The sequence below is a fragment of the Lolium perenne genome, chromosome 6 (assembly GCF_019359855.2).
Source record: "Lolium perenne isolate Kyuss_39 chromosome 6, Kyuss_2.0, whole genome shotgun sequence".
In the NCBI taxonomy this organism is placed as follows: domain Eukaryota; kingdom Viridiplantae; phylum Streptophyta; class Magnoliopsida; order Poales; family Poaceae; genus Lolium; species Lolium perenne.
In genome coordinates, this window is record NC_067249.2 from 69,816,487 (window position 1) to 69,839,303 (window position 22,817).

At 42.3% G+C, this 22,817-nt stretch overlaps 3 protein-coding genes across 3 annotated transcripts; 2 read left to right on the top strand and 1 right to left on the bottom strand.

The window, feature by feature from the left end:
- The first annotated feature begins 8,066 nt into the window (after nucleotides 1-8,066).
- LOC127307621 (subtilisin-like protease SBT5.3) lies at nucleotides 8,067-13,754 on the top strand. Its single transcript, XM_051338362.1, has 8 exons — nucleotides 8,067-8,355; nucleotides 8,482-8,579; nucleotides 8,671-8,835; nucleotides 9,562-9,670; nucleotides 11,531-12,071; nucleotides 12,163-12,260; nucleotides 12,360-12,605; nucleotides 12,714-13,754. The coding sequence occupies exons 1-8, from the start codon at nucleotides 8,132-8,134 to the stop codon at nucleotides 13,585-13,587; spliced, it is 2,355 nt and encodes a 784-aa protein (XP_051194322.1). The 5' UTR covers nucleotides 8,067-8,131; the 3' UTR covers nucleotides 13,588-13,754.
- Nucleotides 13,755-16,064: 2,310 nt separating this feature from the next.
- On the top strand, nucleotides 16,065-17,865 carry LOC127307622 (uncharacterized). The gene is made up of 2 exons (XM_051338363.2): nucleotides 16,065-16,515; nucleotides 16,695-17,865. The coding sequence occupies exon 2, from the start codon at nucleotides 16,833-16,835 to the stop codon at nucleotides 17,766-17,768; it is 936 nt and encodes a 311-aa protein (XP_051194323.1). The 5' UTR covers nucleotides 16,065-16,515; nucleotides 16,695-16,832; the 3' UTR covers nucleotides 17,769-17,865.
- Nucleotides 17,866-17,967: 102 nt separating this feature from the next.
- On the bottom strand, nucleotides 17,968-20,000 carry LOC127307623 (uncharacterized). The gene is made up of 2 exons (XM_051338364.2): nucleotides 19,846-20,000; nucleotides 17,968-18,937 (listed from the first exon to the last, which is right to left on the bottom strand). Exon 2 carries the CDS (start codon nucleotides 18,868-18,870, stop codon nucleotides 18,292-18,294), a length of 579 nt encoding a protein of 192 aa, XP_051194324.1. The 5' UTR covers nucleotides 18,871-18,937; nucleotides 19,846-20,000; the 3' UTR covers nucleotides 17,968-18,291.
- Between the last annotated feature and the right edge of the window lie 2,817 nt (nucleotides 20,001-22,817).

Genomic DNA, 22,817 nt, shown 5'->3' on the forward strand with positions numbered 1-22,817 from the left:
CGTTTCGATCTCGTAATTTTTCATATTTTCCAAAAACAGCAAAAACATTGTTCCGAAAGTAAATCGCGGACTTTTTATTACCAGTACTGTTACCTATTCAAAGTCGAACTTTGCAGGACTGTCAACTTGACCTTTGATGAAAGCTTCCGGAGTTACCACTTGGATAATATCAACATCTTCATTATAAGAATCTCCAGAGATATAATGCTTGAGTCTTTGTCCATTCACTACTTGTGTGGCATTACCTTGCAGAGAGCTAATTTTAATTGCTCCTGATCGATAAACCTCATCAATGACATATGGTCCTTCCCATTTTGAGAGCAATTTCCCTGCAAAGAATCTGAGACGAGACCGATACAATAGGACTTTATCCCCAACATTAAATTCTCTTTTGATAATTTTTCTATCATGCCATTTCTTAACTTTCTCTTTAAAGAGTTTAGCATTTTCATAAGCTTCACTTCTCCATTCATCTAGAGAACTCAATTGTAGCAATCTCTTCTTACCGGCAAGTTTATGATCTTTATTTAGTTCTCTTACAGCCCAATAAGCTTTGTGCTCTAATTCTAAAGGTAAATGACAAGCTTTTCCATAAACCATTTTATAAGGTGACATACCCATAGGATTTTTATAAGCAGTTCTATAAGCCCATAATGCGTCCTTCAATTTAATAGCCCAGTTCTTTCTAGATTTATTAACAGTCTTTCCCAAAATAGATTTAATCTCTCTATTTGATAATTCTACTTGACCGCTAGTTTGAGGATGATAAGCGGAAGCAATTCTATGATTAATACCATACTTAGCAAGAGTTTTTCTAAAACCTCCATGAATAAAATGAGAACCTCCATCAGTCATAATATATCTAGGTACTCCAAATCTAGGAAAAATAATATCTATAAGCATTTTTAAAGAAGTCTCACCATCAGCACTTTTTGTGGGTATAGCTTCCACCCATTTAGTAACATAATCAACAGCGACAAGTATATGAGTGTTACCTTCTGAAGAAGGGAAAGGACCCATGAAGTCAAATCCCCAACAATCGAATGGTTCAATAACAAGAGTATAATTCATAGGCATTTCATTGCGTCTGGAGATATTACCAACCCTTTGACATTCATCACAAGATAAAATAAACTTCCTTGCATCTTTGAAGAGAGTTGGCCAATAAAAACCTGATTGTAGAACCTTTTGTGCAGTTCTATCTCCGGCGTGATGTCCTCCATAAGCACTACCATGACATTTACTCAATATCTCTTGTTGTTCATATTCAGGAACACATCTTCGCATAATACCATCCACTCCTTCTTTATATAAGTGTGGGTCATCCCAAAAATAATGCCTCAAGTCATAAAAGAATTTTCTCCTTTGCTGAGCTGAAAAGGTTGGAGGCAAGTACTTGGATACAATAAAGTTAGCATAATCAGCGTACCAAGGGCTATCTCGCGAGTTCACCTTTATTACAGCCAATTGTTCATTTGGAAAACTATCATTAACAGGAACAGGATCATAAGTAATATTTTCCAATCTAGATAAATTATCAGCAACAGGATTATCAGCACCTTTCCTATCTATAATAAGTAAATCAAATTCTTGCAAAAGAAGTACCCATCTAATAAGCCTTGGCTTGGCATCTTTCTTTGTCATAAGGTATCTAATTGCAGCATGATCAGTATGAATTGTGACTTTTGAATCAACAATATAGGATCTAAACTTGTCACAAGCAAAGACTACAGCTAACAATTCTTTTTCAGTTGTAGCATAATTTCTTTGAGCACATCAAGAGTCTTGCTAGCATAATGAATAACATTTAATTTTTTATTTACTCGTTGTCCAAGAACAGCGCCTACAGCAAAATCACTAGCATCACACATAATTTCAAAAGGTAAGTTCCAATCAGGAGGTTCAACTACAGGAGCAGTTGTTAAGGCTTTCTTTAGAGTTTCAAAAGCTTCCTTACAATCATCATCAAAAACAAAAGGTACATATTTTTGAAGAAGATTAGTAAGAGGCTTTGAAATCTTGGAGAAATCTTTAATAAATCTCCTATAAAACCCAGCATGACCAAGAACACTACGAATACCTTTAACATCCCTCGGATAGGGCATCTTCTCAATTGCTTCAACTTTAGCTCTATCAACTTCAATACCTCTCTCGGAAATTTTATGTCCCAATACAATTCCTTCATTAACCATAAAGTGGCATTTCTCTCAATTAAGAACAAGGTTAGTTTCTTCACATCTCTGCAAAACTTTATCGAGGTTTCGCAAGCAATTATCAAAAGAATTCCCATAGACAGAAAAATCATCCATGAATACCTCTACAATACTCTCGCAAAAGCCATGAAAAATAGCAGACATGCATCTTTGAAAAGTAGCAGGAGCATTACATAAACCAAAAGGCATACGTCTATAAGCATAAGTTCCATAGGGACAAGTGAAAGTGGTTTTCTCTTGATCTTTAGTTTTAACAGCAATTTGTGAAAACCCAGAATAACCATCAAGAAAGAAAAAATGAGAATTTTTAGACAACCTTTCTAACATTTGATCAATAAACGGCAAAGGGTAATGATCTTTCTTAGTAACTTTATTAACCTTTCGAAAATCGATGCACATTCTATACCCTACAACTATTCTTTGAGGGATGATCTCATCATTATCATTAGGCACAACAGTCATTCCTCCTTTCTTAGGAACACAATGCACATGACTAACCCATCTACTATCAGCAATAGGATATATAATACCAGCTTCAAGAAGTTTTAATACCTCATTCCTTACCACATCCTTCATCTTCGGAATTAGACGACGCTGATGTTCAACAACAAGCTTTGCATCATCTTCCATATTGATAGCATGTTGGCAAATAGAGGGAGAAATCCCCTTCAAATCATCAAGAGTGTAGCCAATAGCTCCTCGGTGTTTTTTCAATATTTCCAATAACCTTTCTTCCTCAATTTCTGAAAGCTTAGAGCTAATAATAACAGGGTATATTTTCTTATCATTAATATGAGCATATTTAAGATTATCAGGCAATGGTTTTAAATCGAAAACAAGATCTTCCTTTGGTGGTGGTGTTGTACCTAGATCTTCTACCGGTAAATCATGCTTAAGAATAGGTTGATGAAGGAAAATTTCATCAAGCTCATTTCTTTCTTCCCTAAAGACTTCGCTCTCACTATTCTCCAAATGTTGCTGCAAAGGATTATTAGGAGCAAGAGCAATAGACGCACACTGTTCAACTCTAAAATCATTATTAGGCGAATTAGCTTTATAAGGGGTTTTGGCAAATTTAGAGAAATTAAACTCATAAGATTCACCAGCAAATTTAGTCAAAATTTTCTCCTTCTTGCAATCTATAACAGCTCCACAAGTATTTAGAAAAGGTCTACCAAAAATGATAGGACAATACTTACTAGCAGCAGAACCAAGTACCAAAAAGTCAGCAGGATATTTAATCTTACCACATAAAACTTCCACATCTCGAACAATACCAATTGGAGAGATAGTTTCTCTATTAGCTAGCTGAATAACCACATCAATATCTTCAAGTTCACAAGAACCAATTTCGTGCATAATCTCTTTGTAAAGCTCATAAGGAATAGCACTAATACTTGCACCAATATCACATAAACCATAATAACAATGATCACCAATTCCAACAGATAGCATAGGAACACTAGTTTTTCTAGACTTATTAGGATGCGAAACAATATTAGAAGCATCTTCACAGAAAATAATATGACCATCTTCCACATTTTCAGTCACAAGATCTTTAACTATTGCAACAGCAGGTTCAACCTTAATTTGTTCTGCAGGTTCTATAGGTTTCTTTGCACTTTTCTTAACCGCACTAGATATAACAGAGTACTCCTTCATTTTAGCAGGGAAAGGAGTTTTTTCAATATAAGCTTCAGGAATAACATGATCAACAGTTTCAATTACAACACATTTGTTTATAGATGAATCAATTTTATCTTTATACGGTTCATGATACTTATCAAAATTCTTCTTAGGCAATTCATAATGAGAAGCAAAAGCTTTATAAAGATTTGCAACAACTTGAGAATCAAGACCATAAGTAGCACTCATATTACGAAATTTATCAGTATCCATAAAAGCTTCAATGCATTTATAATCATAATTTATACCTGACTCTCTATCTTTGTCGTTCTCCCATCCTTCAGTATTCTCCTGAATCCGATTAAGAAGATCCCTTTTAAACTCTTCTTTGTTGCGTGTAAACGATCCAGAACAAGAAGTATCCAGCAATCGGTCTTGTCTTGAAAAGAAAGTCTTGCATAGAAATTATCAATAATAATATTACCAGGAAGCTCATGAATGGGGTATTTGAGCATTAAAGACTTCAATCTCCCCCATGCTTGGGCAATACTCTCTCCATCATGAGGCCAAAAATTATATATGCGGTTCCGATCTCTGTGAATTTCACTTGGAGGATAGAATTTAGAATAAAATAAGGGCACAATGTCCTCCCAATCAAGAGAATCACCATTCTTCAGCAATTTATACCAATGTGCCGCTTTACCAGACAGCGATATAGAGAATAGTTTCTTTCTAACTTCATCCATAGCAATACCTGCACATTTGAATAACCCGCATAATTCATGTAAAAACAGTAAATGATCACCAGGATGGACAGTTCCATCCCCTTCATAGCGGTTATCCATAACACGTTCAATAATTTTCATAGGTATTTTATATGATATTACTTCCTCACCTGGCGCCTCATCCACTACCGTTGCAGTAGTAGTAGATTTCCCAAATAGAAATTCAAGAGAAGAGCTCTCCATAATGACTTATAGCAGCAGGCAGAAATAAAATCAGCACAAACAGTAAAGGTTTTCCTTACCAATTCCACTTACCAATAGCGCTTCACTCCCCGGCAACGGCGCCAGAAAATAGTCTTGATGACCCACAAGTATAGGGGGTGTATCGTAGTACTTTCGATAAATAAGAGTATCGAACCCAACGAGGAGCAGAAGGTGTTGACAAGCAGTTTTGATGAAGGATTCACTGTAAATGCTCACAGACAAGTATTCAGGGGGTTTTGATGTAGCAGATAAATAAAATACGAGTAAGTAAAATGCGAGAGAAATAATTGCAGCGAGTGGCCCAATCCTTTTTAGCACAAAGGACAAGCCGGTTTGTTTACTTATAATGACCAAACGTTCTTGAGGACACACGGGAATTTAGTCTAGTGCTTTCGCTTCATACAGCTGATTAATCTTCATTGTTTTGATAAGTGTTGTGTGGGTGAACCTATGCTAATGCACCGCCCTTCCTAGGACTAATACATACTTGTGATTATACCCCTTGCAAGCATCCGCAAATACAAGAAAGTAATTAAGATAAATCTAACCACAGCCTTAAACTCTAAGATCCTGCTATCCCTCCTGCATCGATATACCAACGGGGGTTTAGGTTTCTGTCACTCCGGCAACCCCGCAATTGGCAAACGAGTACAAGATGTATTCCCCTAGGCCCATAAAGGTGAAGTATCATGTAGTCGACGTTCACATGACACCACTAGAAGAATAACACCACAACTTAAATATCATAACATTGAATATTACTCAACCATAATTCACTACTAACATTTAGACTTCACCCATGTCCTCCAGAACTAAACGAACTACTCACGAGACATCATATGGAACATGATCAGAGGTGATATGATGATGAATAACAATCTGAACATAAATCTTGGTTCAACGGTTTCACTCAATAGCATCAATAACAAGTAGAAATCAACACCGGGAGAGTTTCCCCTATCAAACAATCAAGATCCAACCCGAATTGTTACAGCGGTGACGAGGTGCAGCGGTGGAGATGGCGGTGATGATGATGGAGATGATGACGATGGTGATGGAGATGATGTCCAGCTCGATGACGGTGACGATGGCGTCGATTTCCCCCTCCGGGAGGGAATTTCCCCGGCGGATTCCTGTCCGCCGGAGAGCTCTTTTCTCTCTGGTGTTTTCCGCCCCGCAGAGGCGGCTGTGACTCTTCGCGACTATCTCCTGGGGCTTAGGTTTTCGGGGCGAAGAAGTACGCGAAAGAGAGGCGGCCAGAGGGGGCTGTGGGCCCCCTCCTCATAGGGCGGCGCGGCCAGGGAAGGGCCCGCGCCGGCCTATGAGGTGGGCCCATGGCGGCCCTCCTCGGCTCCCCCTTCTGGCTCCCTTCGTCTTCTGGAAAAATAGGATTTTTCGTATAATTTCCGTCAATTTCTGATCTTCCGAAATATTGCATTCTGACGGTGCTTTTTCCAGCAGAATCCTGACTCCGGTGCGCGATTCTCCAATAATCATGAAACATGCAAAATAGATGAAATAACATAAGTATCATCTCTAAATATGAAATATATCAATGAATAACAGTAAATTATGATATAAAATAGTGATGCAAAATGGACGTATCAGTCACCACAAATACCACCTGGCAAATTGGGATATTTTGAGTATAAACATGTTTGGTGGTTTAGGTACTCTCAATATTAGAGATCTAAACATTTCCTTATTATGCTCTTGGATAAAGATGTATAATTTGGATAATCATAAAATGTGGAAGAGTACTATTCAACACAAGTATAATACACAAAATTCAAATATTTTTAGCTTGTAGGGATACATAGGCATCTCCTATTTGGAAATACGTGATGTGGACGTTTAAAGTTGCCAAATTTAGCTATCTATGGATGGTTGGTAATGGGAGAAGTGTGAAATTTTTGGAGGATCGGTGGTTTCGAGGCACTAGCCTTGTCATCCACTTCTAGGAACTATATATTATTTGCAATAAACAAAATAAACCAATTAGTGACATTTTGGGTTGATGGAGAGCTTAAACTTTCCTTTAAGAGAAATTTTAATCAAAGGATGTTTTGGATGTGGGAAGATTTGGTAGTAATTGTCCAAGACCGGGTGTTGTTTGATAAGGATGATCAGATGGTCTGTAAATTGAATAGCTTAGGGGTCTATAGTTATATGGAGTGATCAATTACATAGGGATTACCCTAGTGTTTGTGCATGTTGTATGCAAGTTAAATTTGCCTCCTAGGGTGCAAGTTTTCCTATGGTTGGTGTCTCATAATAAATTGCTTACTAGAGATAACCTAACGAAACGACAATACTTGCAGGACGTAAGATGTCTTTTCTTGTGTTGAGAATGGAAGTGCAAAACATCTATGTTTTCCATGTGATATTATTTAGTTGATTTGGCAGGAATTGTTGTCACCACTAAAGTTTAAACTGGTGACTCATATGAAATTGTGGCTAGATTATGGATTATAGTTATAAAAAAATTGTGGAATAATATGTTGAATTTTCCTATTATGTGCAATTCATGGAAAATGAGAAATGAAATACTTTGGAAGACTAATTTGGAGTGGTTTACAGATTCTATGGAGGCGGATAGCTCATCTGCTCCGGATCGAAGTGGATGCCGTTGTGCCCTTCCGAGGCAAAATCAATGGTGGAAGGTTGGGTCATAGCGCTAGACTCAACAAGAGCCTCCGAAACTCCCCATCTAAGATGGCGATGAAGACAAGGAAGTTGCTGGAGGGGCCTGGTACACCATGCAATGAAATCCGCATGAAGATTCTTTAGCTTCTTTGCATGTTTTACATACTCATTTGTTGGTACACCTAAGGCATGCAATGAAATCCGCATGAAGATTCTTTAGCTTCTTTAGCCCTGATACATACTCTATTGTTGGTAGTTTCATTTTCTGGACAGATTTTGCCTCTTTAGGGATTTTATAATAAGTTGGAGCTTTAAAACCTCTGCGAACTTGGTTTATTTCAATGAAATGGAACGGGGCGGGGACGCCTTTTATCTAAAAACCGATCTTCGACGTGATAAATCCTTTCGATCCGTGGATACAATATTCATCGGCGGGCCGGTAACTAACTCATACTCATACCAGATCCAAGGTTTTAAACAGTATCTGCGACGTTTACGGCGGCGCCTCCATCACAGCCACAGATCGAGGGACGAGTCCTCGTCTCGTGGACTGCTAAACCCGCCGTGGCCATCGCCGCATATAAATACGCGCCCCTCCCTCCCTCAGTCCACCCGCTACCAGAATTCCCTAGACAGATCGCGAGCGAGGATCGATCCATGGCGGCCGTGAGATCCATGGCTTCCTTGGGCGTCGTCCCCTTCCTCCTCTGCGCGCTGCTGCTCGTCCAGCCCTCCGCGGCCGAGAAGCGGTCCTACGTCGTGTACCTCGGCGACCACGCCCATGGCTCGCAGCTGCACGACCTCGCCGCCGTCGACCTGGCGGCGCTCGAGGAGAAGGCCGCCGACTCGCACTCCGAACTCCTCGCCACCGTCCTCGGAGAGTAAGCTACTGATCGCCGCCGTTTCTTGAACTGCATGTGTAGATGCGTACGCGATCGGTTCGAAGGAAATGATAGTTGGGCTGAGAACGTACGTGTGATCGATCTGTTTTCCTTGTCGCAATGCAGCAAGGCGAAGGCGCAGGACGCGATCTTCTACTCATACACCAAGCACATCAACGGCTTCGCCGCCAACCTCGACGCCGCCGAGGCCGCCGAGATCGCCAGTGAGTTCCGATCCCTACGCGGCCGCTCAATTCGTGGATCCTGAATGTTGCCGATTAATTAACCGCATGCATGCTGTGATCTGATCTCCAGGGCTTCCTGAGGTAGTGTCTGTGTTCCCGAACAGAGGGCACAAGCTGCACACGACGCGGTCGTGGCAGTTCCTCGGCCTCGCCGGCCCCGGCGGAGTCCCGCGCGGCGCGTCGTGGCGGAAGGCCAAGTTCGGGGAGGGCGTCATCATCGGCAACCTCGATACAGGTATGTACCAGGTGCACAAATACAGTATTTAAGAATATCTTCGCGCTGTATTAGCGGTAACCAGTACAGTTTGTACATGCAATTAATATTTCTTGTATAGTAACTTACCCTATCCTACACGAGATAAATACATATACAGTCAACAAAATAAATATTAGCTCTTTATCCTAAACTATTTTCTTACGAGACTGTCGCTGGCCACAAACTTGATTACACAAGTATATACCTCCAACTGATTATAGGAAACGTGGAGGATGCTATATCGCAGTGTGCTGTTGACTTTGCCAATGCACTGATCAGCCCATTATGTCCATGCATGTATGGCTGGTCGTTGATAGATCGAAGGACCATCCAATGATTCGATAGTGGCTTCCCGTCTGTACACATGAAGTGCAACCATGCTAGATGCTATCCTATCCTACCCTGCATTTCTCCATACTTCCCTTGACATGGTCTTGACAGTTCAGATGCAGCCAAACGATCATTGTCTCCAAGCAGGAATTTCTCTTTAGAGCGCCGGATTTTTCTTACTATTCTCACGCAAGGAATGAACAATTATTTTCTTGAAATTCCTGCCCTCAAAAAGAGGGCATCGATGAACTATTTGGTGGACCACATACTGTTGATGGTTTATTTGTTTGTCTTGGAGTTTGTCGTTCTAATTGACTCGGATTTTATGCCTGATGCCGATATGATGTGTACTCTTTGTGCTGTATGGATGTGAAGGTGTGTGGCCAGAATCAGAGAGCTTTCGGGATCATGGACTAGGACCTGTCCCCAAGAACTGGAAAGGAACATGCGACAAAGGCAAAGATGATAAATTCCACTGCAACGGGTAATTTAACGAACTAACATGAAGTTATATTCTAAACGCATGCATTGTTCTGCTAATAATTAATCATTTAACTTTGTTCATTTTTGAGTAATGCATGTGTAATTTCAGAGCCATGCTAGGCGTGTTTATGTTTGATGCATATGTAGTGCGTGTGTGTGTTCAATGCCAAAAAGTTGATGTGCTTTTGTGTAGTGTAGCACTAGCAAGTCGGTTGGGAGCCGAGACCACCACCAGCTGATGCTTACAATGTCGCATCGTGGCAATAATAGATAGGCATGCCTGCATTGCATGATGATGGATATTGAACTCTTGGCCCCACTCAACAGCGACACAAGGCTTCCGGGAAAAAAGAACAGCCAGAGAAATAAAATTAAAACTTATATTTCAGTCTGAAATAATATCAGGGCTCACTTAATAGTATGATGTGCTTGAGGCAATGATCAAGAAAAATTAATTCAGATATTTTTCAAACACACATGTTCTGGTCAAATTCATTTACTGACGAAAACAAATTAAAGTTGTATGTCTTAGTATGAATGATATCCGAGTACACTTAATAGTCTGATGTCCCTGTCTACCAATGAGGCAAGAAGCAGCACAAAAGGAAAATGAAATTCAGGTATCTTCCTACAAAAAATAGGCTTTATCACTTAATCTAAAATTTTAGACATAAATACATTCTTGTAGAAAATGGAAGGTCACTTTCCCATTTCCATAATTCATGTGATTGAGTATTCCAATTTTTGGAACACATGTCTACTGATCAAATTCATTTAATTATGGAAGAAAATAAACTAAAGTTGCGTACCTTAGTATGAATAATATCTGTGTACACTTATAGTCTGATGCTCTTACCAACGAGGTATTGGGAAACACAAAATAAAAATGAAATGCATATATTTTCATATGATATATATAATATTAAGTTTTTCATAGGTTTTTACAAATAATTTTTCGAAGTTTAAATAGTTTGACCTTTCAAAAAAAATATTCGTCTCATTCATTGGAACGGATAGTACGGTTTAGTCATTTTTATCAAAATTTTCGGACATAATTAAATACGCTTGTGTAGAAATGGAAGGTCACTCTCCCATTTGCTACACTGGAATCACAACAGTTTATACAAACCAAAATAAGTCCACAAACATCAAGAAAACTTGTGTAGGAGAAACAATGCCTCAAATCAAGTCAACATCACTACGTTCTAAGCATGGCCTTAGTCTCTGTCCTCTGAAGTACAAATTTAGCTGTTGTTCAGCATAACTTGTAAGAATAAATTCTAAAGCCACGGTAACCACGGACCTGGAATGAAAATTTCACATGTACATGTAACTACTTATCCTATATGCATATGTTTTTTCTGATAAGTTGCAAATACCAGGGTCATAAATAACATGGATCATCTAGACATCAAACACGATGCTGAATTATCTGAAGTTTCTTATTTTACTGAAGAGAGTAAATGTAGTTAGCTAGTGCCCATCGAAAAATGAAAAGAAAATGATTTTTTGTTAATATGCTCAATGATTTGTGAAAGGGATATATAGTTACACATTCCTCATAAGGGTATCTTCTTTTTGGAAGGAAAAGGGAGGTTTCTTCTCATACTGAACATATGTTGGTCCATTAGAGCTCTCCTTAGACATGTTGCGGTTTGTCCAAAATTCTAGGAATAGACACATCCAAATTTACTCATATAAATCCATTTTGCTTTTGAAACCTTTCTGTTATTAATGGACAGTCTTCCTGTCGTCAAACCGAGTCACTATTTAGCACATGTTTTTTTCTAAAATGTTTATGTTTATTATGCATACTTTCAGTTTCGTATATATAAATTTTCAAATTTTGGCGAACATGCAGGAAGCTGATCGGCGCGCGCTTCTTCAACAAGGGGTACATATCGGGCGGTGGCGAGCTTGATGGCCAAGAGTACTACACTCCACGAGACAGCGAGGGCCATGGCACGCACACGCTATCCACGGCTGGGGGCTCCCCCGCGCCCGGCGCAAGTGTGTTTGGCTACGGCAACGGCACAGCCACTGGTGGCTCACCCCGTGCGCACGTGGCGGCATACCGCGTGTGCTACAAGCCAGTGAACGGCAGCTCATGCTACGACGCGGACATCCTTGCGGCCTTCGACGCTGCCATCCACGACGGTGTGCACATCCTGTCTGTCTCACTTGGTGGCGATGGTGGTGCCTATGACTATTTTGAGGATGGCATTGCCATCGGATCTTTCCATGCCGTTCGGCGCAACATCTCCGTCGTTCTCTCTGCCGGCAACTCAGGGCCCAAGCCTGGATCCATTTCCAACGTCGCGCCGTGGATGTTCACCGTCGGCGCCAGCACAATGGACCGCGAGTTCCCGTCTTACGTTGTCTTCAATGGCAAAAGGATCGAGGCCCGTATCTTCAGTCCTCAATAAAACGGTATTATGTAGAACTATTCTTTCTGGAAATTAATTAACCAACAAATTGTTTCGATCAATGCAGGGCCAGAGCCTTTCGGAGACGGCGCTCAGTGGGAAGAAACCTTACCCCTTGATCGACTCCGCCCAAGCCGCAGCTCCCGGAAAGTCGCAAGAGGAGGCGTACGTGCATCTCCATCTCCAGAATCTAAATTAGATGACTACTACTGTAGGCTATATGGTGATGATGATTAATGCATGTGTGTGTTTATGCGAGTGCAGGCAGATTTGCTTGCAGGGGTCTCTGGATCCGAAGAAGGTGAAGGGGAAGATCGTGGTGTGCCTAAGAGGGTCGAACGCGCGTGTGGCCAAGGGCGCGACGGTGCTGCTTGCCGGTGGCGCCGGGATGGTGCTCGCCAACGACGCCAGCTCTGGAAACGAAGTTATCGCCGACGCGCACGTGCTCCCGGCCACGCACATCAAGTTCAGCGACGGCCTTCTCCTATACTCCTACCTCAATTCTACCAAGTAAGCAACCCAAACCATCCAAAAAACTACATTTTAATTTCGTCAATGTTATTCAGCTCATATCATGTAATGATGAACATATATTGACATATGAATTGTGTGATGAAGGTCTCCGGTAGGCTTCGTGGAGAAGCCGGTGACCAGCTTGTTGACGAAGCCGGCACCCTACATGGCCGCCTTCTCATCCCAAGGTCCCAACCCGGTGAACCCAGAGATTCTAAAGCCGGACATCACGGCGCCCGGGGTGAGTGTGATCGCGGCTTGGACGCGCGCCGTGTCGCCCACAGAGCTCACCTTCGACGAGCGCCGCGTGGCCTATGCCACGCAGTCTGGCACATCAATGTCATGCCCGCACGTGTCCGGCATCGTGGGACTCATCAAGGCACTGCACCCTGGGTGGAGCCCTGCCGCGGTAAAATCAGCGATTATGACGACGGCCATCGACGTGGATAACAAGGGAGAGTCCATCCTCAATGCTTCCTTTGTGCCGGCGGGACCCTTCGGCCATGGCGCCGGGCATGTGTGGCCCAGCCGCGCCATGAACCCGGGCCTAGTCTACGACCTCGGCCCAGAGCAATACCTTGACTTCCTCTGTTCCCTCAAGTACAACGCTAGCGTCCTGGCGATGTTCAACGGCGTGCCATACAAGTGCCCTGAGAAGCTGCCCAAGCTCCAAGACCTGAACTACCCATCCATCACCGTCGTCAATGTCACTGCCACTGGTACGACGGTGAAGCGCACAGTGAAGAACGTAGGGTGGCCGGGGATATACAAGTCGTTGGTCCACCAGCCGGCCGGAATGCACGTGACCGTGAGCCCAGACGTGATGGAGTTCAAGAAGAAGGGGGAGGAGAAGACGTTCGAGGTCAGGTTTGAGGTCAAGAGTGCCAAACTTGCAAAGCACTACGCGTTCGGCTCGCTCGTCTGGACCAACGGGAAGCAGTTTGTCAAGAGCCCCATCGTTGTGCAGACGGCGGCATGATCGAGCAACTGGGGATAGAATCGACGCAGGTTAGTGTAGGAATTAATTACGCGATTGTAGAGAGAAACAGAAACGTTTTGTTGGTATGGTGCATCTGGATTAATAAGTGAATCTAGTACTTGTCCACAAATACATCGTTAATCCAAAACCCAATAGTAACGCCGCTCTGTCACCACCTCTTTTCTTTTTAACAGCTAGAGTACTGTATAACGCAGCTCTCTCAGTTGGTTCACGCTACCGTACTTCACGAACTGAAGCTATTCCATCTCACTGCAAACTAGCGAAACAATCACTAGAACTATCGAACATTATACCCCCTCCGGCCTTAAATATTTAGCTTAAATTTAGAGAAAATATTTTTGCTAAAACCTGTCTCGTTTATAGAACCTGCGACAAATATTTAAAGCCTGAGTGTTTCTTAAAAAATAAAATATTTAAAGCCTTCTTTTACAAAATACCAAATATATGTACATTTATAGTAGTAACAAATAGTACATGGTAGAGATACATGAGCTCTCTCCAACGATTACAAAATAAAGTCTAAAGATACTAACAAATTTTCGAGGTTTTTAAACTCCTTTTCTTCCAAGATACTATTTTATACTTTCGTGAAGGTATCCAAAGATAGATAAGAAATCATAGATCTATAAATACCAGCGAAGGTTCTCCTATAATTTTAATTTGAGCCGCTATGCCAAGGCTGCGTGCACGTGTATAACCATTAAAGTAGTCAACCACTATGGGCAAGAGAATCAATACGTATGTCAGTGGATAAAAACCGACCAACTTTGTCGACGTATGTACGAATCACCATTGTCGAGGACGTAGAAGGGGGCAAAAGCTGCAAGGATAATCCTCCTCACGGCAACCATGAGAAAAGGTCCAAAATCAATCTGACGAAGTAAGATCCGAATGTCCATCGCATGGGGAGCAAGGTGGAGCGGTGTGGCATCTACCTTCTACAACGAGGAGTCTTGGTGGCATGGTGCAGCGGGGTCTTGACGGCGGGCGTGTGACGATGGACACACATAGGGAGTTGGTGATGTCTGACGTCGTGGTGGCATCGACGGCAGGAATATCGAAGTATATTCAGATAATTACCATAAAGATTGTTCGACGCTCCTGTTTTTCTTAGAGGATGTCTCGGGTTATGGATATGTTACTGGATCCTAGCCGATGGGGAGATTTCGTTGTATTCTGGTCATAAGGCCATGTTGACATGATCTTCACCCATGGTAGGGTCTCGAGGCATTGTGTGGTGACTTCGAATTTTTTTATGTATGCTCTTTGGCTGTTCTTTGTTGAATAAATTAATAAAGAAGGTCGTTTTCGATGTAGAGGCCGGGGGTCTCATCCTCCATTTCGAAAAAATATTACTACTAGGGATTATAGCAAGAGAATTAAACAAATTTATTGCAATAACTAGGGATCTACTATAAATATATATTATCAAGAACATAATGGACTACTTAAAAATCACAAATATAGGTATGTGTAGGGACATAATTACATAGTCTACAATTTGAATGTATAAATAATCCATTGACAAACACGTGGCGCCGATCAGTAATAAAGAGACAACATCAAAAATTCATTAGAAGCTTCAATCTAAATAATTTCATGGAGACATCGAATATGGAGATAGTGTTGTTCATGATGGTGGTGGTGAAGAGGACGCCCCATGGTGTCGGTGATGACGATGGTGTTTCATTTTTTCGGGGAGGAATTATGAGAACAACAGAATCCAGCCACCCTCTTTGGCGAAGGAAGGGTTCCTCAATTTTCCGTCGCCTAAAAAAACACTCAAAACTCTGTGTATGTCAACACGAGTGACCATCTGGTAGAAAGGGCTACCGCCGGTGACCTCCTTGGGGTCTAGCACACCACCTGGCCACGCATGGCTAACAATCCTTTTGTGGCTGACACCCTTTTGGTGTTGGCTCTGTCTTCGTATAAAATTCGTATCTTATGTATCTTGTATGTTTACTCATTCTAGGGAATGCCTAATTATGGATCATTTTCGAGGGTGCAACAACCCAGCCGGATGCAATTCTATAGTAAAATGTAAATTGTTGATAAAATATGGCCAATAAAGATGAAAAAAATAACTTAGGAAAACATGTTTACCATCTAAATTTATGCTGCAAAATGTATGTATCAAACTCAATTGTGAAACATACAGCTCTGTCGATGTGTCACGGTGGAGCTCATGTTCATACCAGTGTGCTCCGTTGGACATCGGGTAGACGGGACTGGGTCCACGGTCACCTAATGCTGGCGGTGAGGGGCCTAACACATTTGTGAATACATATATGTTTGCAAACATCCATTTAACATGATACAAGATTGTTTCTATTTGTTGCACACGTATGGGTGACATGCTGTGATTATCTTGGGCGCATGTTTTAAATATTGTTTTAATGGTGCAAATACTAGTTTCCATGTTGCATATGTGCGATGATTTTCTCCGTGAACTTCTGCAGCAAATGGGGCATTTGCTGCAAAACCAAACAAAAATTGGTGTGTTCCAGATGTTACAATATTTTTCTATATATTTTCCATACCACGAGAAGAAAATGTGTTGCAAACGCACACTTCTTTCAAATGACACTCGCGTAGGAGACGATGGATCTCTTACTCCCTCTGCATGACTATATGGACATCGTCCTTTTCTTAGCTCGTGTTCGCTTCCTGATCTATTTTCATGGCGGATATAGTGCATGGCATGCCACCTCCTTTCTGGTGGACATAAATAGCACTCAGCTGACAACATCGCGCGATCGTTGGGCTTCTTATCTTTTTCGGCAAAACCGTCCAATTAATCTTCGTTCCCGTCAACATCCTTTCTCTATACCGGAGTTTGTATTTCCCACACGATCGATTATTTGCATATTCTCGCGAAGAGACTATTGGCGCGCGCATCCGATTGTAAGCGTCAAGGCAGATTTTGTTCTTGTTTTGTTCGATTTAGAATGTGCCTTTGTCGATTGTTCTTGCATACGACCCATAAGAATCGATCACCGGATTCTAGTATTTTGTTACCTCTTGATTTTTCTCTTTGTTTTAATTTGTTCCATGCTCATCATGCGTCGCATACATGCATGCAGCCCATGACGATCGAGCATGGCGGAGTCTACTTCTTGATCAATCGCCATTGTTGTTGACGCGACGAGCGGCTTGTTCCACGCCGATGTGTTTCGTCTTCTTGTAGTATAGGGAAAGAGATCGACCTGATCTGATTCGCCATGATTCATAAGCGATCCAAATCCTGCGAGCCGTCCAGACAGATGGACGAGCAGCGCGCCGGCATCAATGGGGTCACGGCCTCCGACGACTCCATCACGGGCAAAGCGGCATCGTCTTCCTCGGCGACGGCGCAGTGCTCCACGGTGACGGTGTACCTCACCAAGATCAATGGCGTCCAGCGCCTCGTCACCGTCGTGTGGCACAAGAGCATCATCAACCAGTCCTTCACCATCTCCATCGACCGCCCCGGCGACGGCAGCGACGACGAGACGCTCAGCCTCAAGGTGGAGCTGAAGCCGTGGCCGTTCTGGAGCAAGAAGGGCCTGAAGAGCCTCTTCCTCGACGGCCACCGCCTCGACGTCTTCTGGGACCTCCGGTCGGCCAAGTTTGCGACGAGCAGCCCGGAGCCCGCCTGCGGGTACTACGTCGCGCTGGTGAGCCAGGACGAGGTCGTGCTCACGCTCGGCGACCTCAAGAAGGACGCGTACAAGCGGACCAAGTGCCGGCCGACGCTGGAGGAGGCCATGCCGGTGTGCCGCCGTGAGGTCGTCCTCGGCAGGCGCAGCTTCACGGCGCGGGCGTGGCTGGACGCCGGGAAGCCAAACCACGACATCGTAATCGAGAGCATGCTGGCCGGTCCCAGGGAGCCGGAGATGTCCATCGCGGTGGACGGCCGCGTCCTGGTGCAGGTCAAGAACCTGCAGTGGAAGTTCCGGGGCAACGAGACGGTGCTCGTGGAGGAGGCGCCGGTGCAGGTGCTCTGGGACGTGCACGATTGGATCTTCGCCGGGCCGGGAGCGCAGGCGGTCTTCATCTTCAAGCCAGGTGCTCCGCCAGGGGTCGATGACAGCACCACTGGGTGGGAGCACGGCAGTGGTATTCATGGCGACCCGGCTGATTACAGTTTCTTTCTTCACGCATGGAAGACGGAGTGACGCGGCTGGGACATTTCATCTTCTTGTTTTCATGTAAGAACAACATTGATTCGTATATATGGAATTGATAGATTGTTCAACAGGAACTTCTAATCACTAGTATCATCACAGGATGAACGAGAATATGGTAAGAACATTTCCTTGCAGTTGGTTTCACTGTGCGATTGGAAAGCATTTCAAATCAAATATCAAAATGGCGTGGTTAAAAGTGATACAGAATAGATACCAACAAGGCAAACAAAAGGTATCAGCATCACATTCATAACAATGGTGTCGACATTTCTTACACCCAATGCCAGTGTTCCATCAGAAAAGATATGTGATGCACAAAGAAAGGCTTATTCTAGGACAAATAATAAAGGCGCCATCATAGCAACTAAATATCTAGTTCGCATCCCACTCTGGTTACCTGTCAGGTGAACCATTTCCTCCATCAGTGAAGAGATCCTCTGACCTCAAATGCCCGACCATGGTAACAAAATCAGAAGAATAAAAAGGTTGGCTGTGTACAGGCTTTGATCATTCACTCCATCACAGCAACACCACCTGCTGTCTTTATCTTCGCTATGATCGCCTCTGCTTCCTCCTTCGTGAGTGACTGCTTCAGAATGACAGGGGCCTTCTCCACCAGCTCCTTTGCTTCCTTCAGACCCAAATCCGTAAATGTTCTGATCTCCTTGATAATCTTGATCTTCGCAGCAGCCTCAAATTTCTCCAGCTTGACATCGAATACTGTCTTCTCGGCCTTCTTCTCTTCAGACTTACCGGCACCAGCCCCAGCACCACCTTGAGAACCAACACTGAAACCCTGGCCAGAAATTGCCTGTGGTGCTGGCTGGTTCAGTCTGAGAAGGAGAGCTGGAGCGATCTGTTTGATCTCTTCAGGAGGGAGAGCAGCAATGCGGTCAGCTAGACCCACAACTTTCTCTGATGGTGGTGGCATAGGACCATATGGATCATAGACTTCAGGATACTTGTATCTCTTAGCACCCGTATCTTTCGCAGGCTCAGCGCTGTACAGACGTGCCGAAACGACTGAAAGTCGACTTGTGGATGATGATCTCGAAGAACATAGTCGTCTTGCTACGGTAGACAGACTCATCCTACTGCCAGCTACCTGAGTTGGCAGGAATAACCAGGGAAGGAGAAGACTCTAAAGATGATCTAACCTGCACAAGAACAGAAATAACCGTGAATATCTCCTGCCATCCTGTGTGACTAAATGCATTTTGAATCAATAAATAACCCCTAGTACACAAGAAACATGCACCAGCTATAGGAAAGTGGACAATTCATGGTAACTATCAAAATTTAGAAGGCACTGTTACAACGATTTAGAGAAAATGGACACTGGAGTGCAGCATAACTCAGCTGCCAAAAAGATGGTTGCTTTCCCCCCAAAAAATCCTTTCCCATTATCCACAGAACTACATTGCTTAGTTTCTCCAAGTTCTAAAATGCCCGCATAGCAATAGGCAAGGGCAAGCAACATAAGTTTCTCTATTCTTTGAGAAGGGGATCAGTGCTTCAAAGATCTATAAATCTATTAGCGAGGTACAAGAACTCTTCTAAGCAGGCAGTTCCTATAAGGCGAAACACTAATTGCTCATCCTTTGTAAATCGCTAGATGAGTCTCACAGATCAAGTTCATGAACCAGATCAACAAAACAATCCATCTGCTAATCAAATGACTTGAAACAATAGGGGGCAGAGCAACACATGCCCCTCTATTCAGCTCTAAAATCCTAACCCGAGGCATGGCCCTAGGCAGCGGGACATCTCTTAAACCACCTCAACTACAACTTCATCCAGTGTCAATCATCGCATCTACCTCACACTCCGAAAGTCTCAATCAGTTAACCCAGAGGCGTACGAAACCAAAATTCTGGAAAATGAACTGATTTCGGTATTACTACTCCACCACGCAGCAAACTAACTAGCAACAAACGGAATGGACTGATACCCCGCAACGAGGACATCGACGGGGGATCTCCGGCTGGAGCTCGCCGCGCGGGCGGCAAGCCGGAGGAGAGGAGGATGCAGAGGGCGGTAACGGGAGAAGGGGGAGAGAGCTCACCGCGCCGGCCGCCGGAGAAGCGGTACGAGATCTGCCTAGCGGCGGAGACGAAGAGAAGAGGAGGTCTGTGGCGGCTGGTCCTGGCGGCCGCTCGCTCGGGCGAGACGGAGAACGGAGGGGAGAAGAAACGGGGTGTGCGTTGCTTGTTGGGCTGTTCAAGTATGGGCTCGGAATGCGCTTTTGGGCCGGACGGGGTATCCGAGATATATGCATATACTGAACGAAATTCTGGCAAACAAAAGACAGGGAGTAGAGGGCGCCCCTGTTAGGCGGTCGATCGCTGAAGCGGTCAATCTCGACAACTGGAGAACTAATATTTTGTATTATATAATTTACATGTTATAAAGGTAAAAATATGAATTTTTTAATTACAAACTGAACTGGGTCCGCCAGATATTTAATGCACCCTTTAAGAAAACCTAGCAAAACAAACCATATGAATCTGAATGACTCGTCACCGAGTCACCGGTCCCGACAGATTAGTGGACACGAAAATGGGAAATTTTAGACCAAAAATATGAAATTTTGTTTGGATAAAAATTTATATTATTTTTATCTTTTAAACGACAATTCTGATTTAAGATCTATTTTTACCAATAAATCGGTCTCGACACGATCTTTAAAACTAGTACCCATATTGATATGTCCTAATAACTTTTCTTTTAGCTGAAAGCTATCAACTCTCAAGGTTCATTTTTACCCATGTCGAAAACTTAATTCATATGTAATATTTTGACAATTTTTTCTCACAAGTTATGAACCCTCTGCTCGTTATTTATCATCCGTAAATGCGAAAAGTTATCGATGGCAAAAGCTAATTTTATTTACTAGAATATTTGGGGAACTTTTTAAGTCACAAGTTATCAACCCTCTTCTCGTTATTTACTAACGGTGAGTACGAAAATTTATCGATCCGAAAAAGCTAATTCATTTAGAATATTTTAGCGACTTTTTTTTATCTCTGTAGTTATCAACCTTCTACCTGGTATTTATCAACGATAAATGCGAAAAGTTATCGGCTCGAAAAAGCTAATTTTATTTATAATATTTTGGTAATTTTATTAGCTCCAAATTTATCAACCCTAATGCTCATTAATTATCAACGGTAAATGCGAAAAATTACCAATCTGAAAAAGCTAATTTCATTTAGAATATTGTGGTGGCCTATTTCAGCTCTGATGTTATCAACTCTATGTCCGTTATTTATCAATGGTAAATGTGAAAAGGTTATCGGCCCCAATTTTATTTAGAGTATTTTAGGAACCTTTTTGGCTCACAATTTATCAACCCATTTGCCCGTTATTTATCAACAGTAAAAGCGAAAAGGTATCAACCCAAAAAAAGCTAATTTCATGTACAATATTTTGACAACTTTTTTAGCACACAAAATTTAACAACCCTTTGCCCCATTATTCATGAATGGTAAATATGAAAATTTACTAACTCGAAAAAGATAAATTCATTCAAAATTATATGCCAAATTTTTTAGCTCATAATTTATCAACCATGTGTCTGTTATTTATTAACGATAAATATAAAAAGTTTCCAACCTAAAAAATTATTTTCATTTAACATATTTTGGTGACTTATTTAACTCATAAGTTATCAACCATCTTCCCGTTATAAAATTTCCCTACCCGCGAATCTAATTTTATTTTCAATAATTTATCAACCATCTGTCATGTTATTTATCAATAGTAAATGTGTAAACTTACCAATCAAAAAAGGAAATTTAATTTAGAATATTTTAGAGAATTTTTTAACTCATAATTTATCAAACAACTTGTTCGTTTTTTATCAACGGTAAATGTGAAAAATTACCTGCCCGAGAAGCTAATTTATTTTCAATATTTTGGTAACTTTTCTAGCTCACAAATATATCAACGCTCTACCGTGTTGTTTATAAATGGTAAATTTGAAAAGTTGCCGACCCGAGAAGCCAATTTCATTTAAAATAATTTAGGGTCTTTTTTAGCTCATAATTTATCAAATCAACTGCCAGATTTTATCAACCATAAATATGAAAAGTTACCGACCTAAAAGATTAATTTCTTTTAGAATTTCTGGCGACTTGTTTTAGCTCATAAGTTATGAACCCTCTGCACTATTTATCAGTGGTAAAAATATGAAAATTTACTGACTCTAAAATATCAACCATATGGCCGTTATTTCCCCAAGAACATGAGAAACCTTGATAAAAATAATATTTAATTTAATTAGCAAGTGGTAGTTCTTATGAGTTGCAAGTGATTCCCCCACCAGTTATTTCCCCCCTAAAAAACCACTAGCCCGATAAAGGGAATTATAACAATTAGTCCAAAAAAAACATGAATTTGTATACCAAATAACAAAAGAAAGGGAATTTATAAAATAGAATAACAATGGCGCAGAAAGGGCATTGTAAAAAAAGCTAAAGTAACTTGATCTTTTTATTAAAAGATTACATCGTGCTACATTAATACATGAAAAAAATGAATTGAGAAAAGAAAACCTAAGTGCCCTCATCCCTCCACCCACGGAAACACAAAGAGGCCCATGACCCAAAAATCCCCATCGCCCCTACACACCCAGACATCTCTCCCAACAGGGCGTGAGCACTACCGCCTACCCATGTTGGAAGTCGACGCTACCTCCCCGTTCCGTACAGTATCGGGCGCCACGCTCCCTCTCCTCCCGACCAAGGTCGAGCACGGAGCTCCCTCCCCCATCCCGGCCAACGGCGGACGCCGCGCCTCCTTCCCATCCCGGTATGTTTCCCCCGCGGACCGCACGATGTCGTCCGCCCTCTCCAGGCATTGCGCCGGCGGATGGTGAGGTGGAGGGGCTTTAATACAACTCGATGTGGCGTTCCATCGTGCTCTAGGGGAGGAGGTGACATCGGTTGGAGTGGGCGGAAAAGAGCAGCCTCTGTCTTCGAAAAAAACGGAAGGGAAAAGATAGTGATGGAAAACAACAAAAATAGAGAGGGGTGT